The sequence below is a fragment of the Acanthisitta chloris genome, unplaced genomic scaffold (assembly GCF_000695815.1).
Source record: "Acanthisitta chloris isolate BGI_N310 unplaced genomic scaffold, ASM69581v1 scaffold22138, whole genome shotgun sequence".
Lineage (NCBI taxonomy): Eukaryota > Metazoa > Chordata > Aves > Passeriformes > Acanthisittidae > Acanthisitta > Acanthisitta chloris.
The window spans coordinates 71,534-77,235 of record NW_008689120.1 but is presented as its reverse complement, the minus strand read 5'-3'; the positions used below and the strand labels follow the sequence as shown (position 1 = coordinate 77,235).

Below are 5,702 nucleotides of genomic sequence, written 5' to 3'. Positions count from 1 at the left end.
ACACATATCCACGTACACAAGTTGTCCACAGAGGCCAAGGTGAAATGAAACCATAATGATATTTTTACCTGATAGATTTTTCCCTTCTTTTAAGCTCACATTCTCTTGAAGACCCAGAATATTGCACAGGAGGAAAAGGAGTGAAAGTCATTAAATAATTGAATAGCAATAAACTGATCTTTTCTGGCTCATGATGGTATTTCACTGTGTAAACCAGGAGAAAAAATAAACAGGGGATTTAGTAGTCTGGAAGTAGCTCAAAATTGAGCAGCCGTTGGATTTTCTGACACCTAGCTCAAGACAGTCCAATGCTACCGACAGGATTCTCCTTAGGGATCATTTCCATCAGTCCAGCTAGCAGCTCTGGCTAATTTCCTACCATTTTTTTCAACAGGCTTATTTGCCGGACAAAAATACAACGGGCTGTCAGAACTGGATACCTCTGGGGACTGGCAATGATAATACAATACAAAATAGGATACCAACAGGTCAAAGGTTTCCATTTCACAGAGTACTCTAATGACTGAAAGTCATTATTGCTATGCAGTCTGTTTGAAAAGAGTAGATGGATCTCAGTTCAGTTTTTAATGGGCCAGTGTTACAGAAACAACCTCAAAAATTTGGCATCTTTGTTGGCAATCTCATTAGAGAAGCCACAGAATAAATGGACAAGGATAATAAAGTCTCCTGCTGCTTTTGATCCTTTCAGGTCAAATCTGAGTCATGTTGGTTAAAGCTGTGTGTGTATGTGGCAAGCTTATCCTCATACTATGTATACTGTATCTGCTTTGGATAAACAGATCTGTTTGGCCCTTTGGTCACTACAACTGTGAACTTGGCAGTTTTCACCATCCCTACAGCCACAGTTGTTGTTGTTGTTGATTTGCAGATATCTTTTAAAAACAAAAAGGGAAACATTGTAGACAAACCCTCCGCTGGCATTTTTCCATCCAAGCTGGTGGAATTATGCCAACACCCACATTGTCTCTCTATGTATTTTCTATCTCTGCTTTCTTCTGTCTCCATCCTTTTAAAAGGAGATAGATGAAAATAAGCAGAAAACCTCTAACATTAGGAAATATCTTGAGGGAACTGCCCAATAGAGAAGCTGACTATCGTTACTGAGCTTTTTTTAAATCACCTTGCTATGGCCTAGAAGTGACCAATGCTTTCACTTCCCAGTGACCTGATCTAGCAGATACACCACCACTGATGTTATCATGTCCTAACAACCAGGCTGCAGACACGTGTAGCCAGTCCTTTGTGATTTCTCTTCTCTGCTTTCTCCTGCAGATGAACCCAGCAGGTGCTATTTCCATGATGGTGATGGAGTATGTGAGGAATTTGAGCAAATGACCAGCATCAAAGACTGTGGTGTTTACACTCCCAAAGGCTTCCTCGATCAATGGGCTTCCAACGTCTCCGTCTCACATCACAGTGACCAGCAGTGCCCAGGATGGGTGGTCATTGGTCAGCCAGCAGCAACCCAAGTAAGGAAAACATCTTCCCTTTCCTCTCCTGGCAGGTGAAGTCCAGCAAGCAGCAGTGGTTTGGGTGTAGTCCAGTGGTCAGCATTCATGGGTGCTGTTACCCCAACTGTTTGTTCACTTGGTGTTTCACCAAGGAAAGCCCCTGACAGCAGTTTCCCTCTTTCTGGGCCTGATTAGTAGTGATGAGTTGAAATTCAGTTCCAGTCATCCAAGAAGAACTGGCTGAAGTTATGATCTGCTTGATTCAGTAAGCTGTGTAGGAGTCACCTTGACTATCATCACCTAAAGGACCAGATAGGCTCTCCACAGCGAGCACAGGGTACAGTCTTGCTACAGTGAGTTCTGGAGGCTAAGGCTGAATAATACAAGAGTGTTCTTTCCTTTTAAATAGTTTCATGTTTTCTGTCTCCCAGTTTCATAAAAGCACCCTATTGTTCTGCTCTGAGAAAGGTCCTGTCCATTCCCAAAGCAAGTCATTAGCTTTAACCCCCTTCTTCCATGTCTCCTTTGTAACATAAATAGCACCAGTTACCACAACTTTACCTTTTGTCTCTCTGAAAGAATTAGATCCAAATGAGTTCAAAAAGACATTAGATAAATGCTTGGAAAATGGAGTTGTGCATCATGCAGATGCAACAGACTAGATGCAACCTGATTTGGGAAAGTCCATATTGCTTAGTGATGTTTTTAGAGGATGCAGCAGGGAAAGGATCATCATATATTTGTATATTCCTCCTTCAGCACCCACCATTGTCCCTTGCTCAAGATAGAGCAGTGGATTAAGTTGACTTCTGGTTAGAAGATTCGAAAAAGTTGTTCTGAGAGTCTAAGTATCCAGGAGGTGTCTTGAGTGGGCAGTGCAGAGAGGAGTTCCATGTCACAGATATGACAAGCAAATCTCTCTGTGAACAGTAAACGCTAAACATTTCCAGTTGGCTTGTAAGAGAAAACATCTTTATGCAAGAGACTTGGCCTTGTTCACATTGCACAAATCTGTAACAAATTAATGACCAGGTCAGTTCTAAATGCACAAAGTGTGTTTAGCTGGCAGAGTACCAGGTCAGAATCCTGAGCCCAGTATTGCCTTTTTGTCATGGTCTCATTTATTATTTCACACTGTAAAAGGAACTTTCCTCTGGACTTCTATCAGTGCCTTCATAACTTCTTTCTCATTTAAGCTCCCTGTGCTGTAGTACAGACCAAAGACCAGTGTTTCCAGTTCAGGTGCTGCTTTTTGGGCATGTCCCCAAGCACTCTGTCCCTGTGCAGCCACTCCAGAGAGCTGCCCTGATTTTCTCTGCTGCACTGGTAGGAAGGCAGCCACACCACACAGTAGGTGACATATGGTCCTGTGGTGGAAAAACCACCACCATGCACACACACAACAGAAAGCCCTGCTGTGTAGCCACAACTCAGGCGTGTTTGTTGTACCCAGATGAGATGAAGTTGTCACAGCCTTGTAAAAAAAAAAAAAAAAAATAAGAAAAGGCAAAAAAAGCTGTTGTATTTATAGGCAGAGCACTAGCATATCACACACTGGCAGAGTGAATGGGAACATGCCTCCTGTTATTGCCTGGCCCCCAGGGAGATAACAGTGTGCTATTTACTTCTAGCAAAAGGAATTTTTGCTTTAGCTCAGCTGGTCCTATTACTCCAGTTTGTGAGTGCATGGGGTTCTTTGACCTTTTTAATCATGTATGTTGAGAAAGTCTTTGTTTTCCCCAGGAACAAGAAAGCCTCATCAGCTTGGGAAAGCACCTGACTTGTCACTCCAGAGAGGTTAGGTGGGGCAGCAGGTCATCAGTCTGTTAGCTAGAGGAGATGAAAATTAACCTAAGATCTCCTCTAATCACTGCATGTAATGATCACTGGTGTGTAAACATGTTTGGCTTCATTATCTGCGCAAGCATTGAGCCTTAGGGGTTTTCTGTATTGATGAAAGGAGCACCTTTCCTCACCCAGATACCTTTCAAGAGAAGGTTGTGTGCTTGCTGATCTTGTGCAAACTTTTCGTGTTGTTGCTGGGTAGTTTCCTGATTAATCAGAGTGGTATTTGTGTTGGCTTCTCATCAAGAATGCCATGAAAGATATGTTTGAGTGCAGTGCACAGCAATATACAGAATACATAAGCTGCCTGTTTGTTAGCCATCCCCATTTCTCATATTTGCCCCAGTGCTCTCCAGGTGCTTTAAAACATTTTAAGCATGTTTCTCATCCTTAGATATCCTCACACTAATTTCTCTGCATGACCCATAGTTTTGTCAAAGCTTTTCCTGAGGAGCTGGCACTGTAGGTTGTTTGGTTATTGGGGTATCTCTCAGCAACATCTGCCCAGATGCACTTGTTCACTGCTGGAGAATTGTTGGTGAACACAAGTTGGAGAAAACTTTCCTGTTATTGTAGGGTTGCTTTTGTGACCTGTTTGCTCAGTTCACTGAAGACACTGCCCATTTCTGCAGCTGGCTGTTCCCTAGAAGTAGGATGCCTGCACTTGGTTAGTAGTTTGAGACAGATCTTACAAGCTGGTTCCTCACTTGTTAGAATGAGGCTGCTGAATGGCAGCATAGTAAGGGACAGGAAAAAAATTTCACAGCATAAGATTTGTTTTGAACAACAAAATGCTTACAAAAAATGACACAATCTTGGCAAAGAGATACAGATTTGAAAAATGGAAAGGTCAAACATCATCCCCCCCCCCATTTAAACAATCCCCCTTTCTGCAGAAGCAAAACTAAGAGACAGCCACTTCTGCCTTCCTGGCAGCCTCTCTTCAGTGCTGATTAAGAAATATTCTCAGTACTGACAGCATCATATTCAGAGCCAAAGAGGACCAGTCAGCAACATTGCAGCAGTACAGAAATGCAGGCACCAATGCAGGGTAGTTTTGCAGTTTGATTTCTAATCTGGCATCCTTCACAGACCTGGAAGCAGATGCTGCTCAATACCTGTTGTCAGCTGCAGGAGGAATGCAGCAATAAGGGCTTTGCACACTCAGGCTGCTCTTTTTCCTACTGCTTCTACTGTGAGTTTGTAGACAGCCTCTCCTTGCCATCCACGGTGTGTGAAATACCATCAGTGGTGATGTCTGGTGGTGTGGGGTGTTCTACAGCACTGGTTATTTCTCAAGACCCTTCTTGAGCTAAAGATTATTGGTGCTAGCATGAAGTCATCAGCTGGTGTGTGCTGACAAAGACTACAAAAAGGCAGTGGATTTGTGCTCACCAAAGGACAGATCCAAGAGGCATAAACAGACAGACAGTGGGTGCTTTGGCTTGTCTATTTTGAGAATAGCTGCAAGTTTGTCTGTACTGGAAGTCCCTGGGGGCTTATTTCCCTGACTGGTTTGTACCTAGCTAAAGCCAACCTCCTCATTCCCAGCAGGAGGGGTAGGAAGTGGCCTCTTGGCACCTGGGCTTGACAAGACATGAGTTTAACAAGCCAACTTGTGCACAGTCATCCTTGTGCTGCCACTGGTGAAGCTGCATCCATGAGGAGTGACATACAGGAATGTGCAGGGATTAGGTCACTCTAAAGGTCTGGCTGTCCTGTAGGCTTCAAGAAACCAGAGGCTTGCAGTCACCTTAGCCAACTCAATCTTTGAGCTCTCCCTGCACACCAGTTTTGTTTTACCACAGCTTATATATGGGTGATCAGCTGCTGTGTTGTTCTTGCTTTCTAGAGGTACTTGTACTGAGCAGGAAGGATTTGGATATTTTGCTGAATTGTCTGTACAGATGTGCCTTTGCAGGAAACCTCTGGCAGACCTGTGTCAGGAGGATTGCTCCAGCTCAGGCAAGTGGAGCAGAGGCAGGCAGGTGCAGGTGGACCATAGGAGGCTGGAGATGCCTTTCTTTCCTCCTTTCCCCTTGCTGATGCCACTCCTACTTTTGGAGAATTGATTCATCTGCAGTTTCCATTTGGGTCTTTAAAACAGAGAATTATAAGAAGGCACTAATGGATCTTTAGGTGGCTGATTCCTGACCTTGTTACTCCTGTCACAGCAATGTGTGCTCAGGACTTGGAAGTTGGTGTGTGCATTGGTGACTTAGAGGTCCATTCTCCCAGGAACTATCTTTTGTTGCTTTTCCTCCCAGTTGTGCAGAAGTTGTTTAGACCAAGTAACCATATATATAGAAATATATATAAAAAAGTCAATTTTTGTCTCCCTATGCCATTGTTTGAGCTTGGTTTTCCACTGTATGGAAAAAAGCC

At 43.5% G+C, this 5,702-nt stretch overlaps 1 protein-coding gene across 1 annotated transcript in view; it reads left to right on the top strand.

Moving 5' to 3' along the window:
- The window catches only part of PAPPA (pregnancy-associated plasma protein A, pappalysin 1), a 179,508-nt gene that overhangs the window by 107,713 nt on the left and 66,093 nt on the right, over window positions 1–5,702 (top strand). The window contains exon 10 of the mRNA XM_009081311.1: window positions 1,294–1,490. Within this exon, the coding sequence (XP_009079559.1) occupies window positions 1,294–1,490 (197 nt within the window). The remainder of the gene's footprint in view (window positions 1–1,293; window positions 1,491–5,702) is intronic.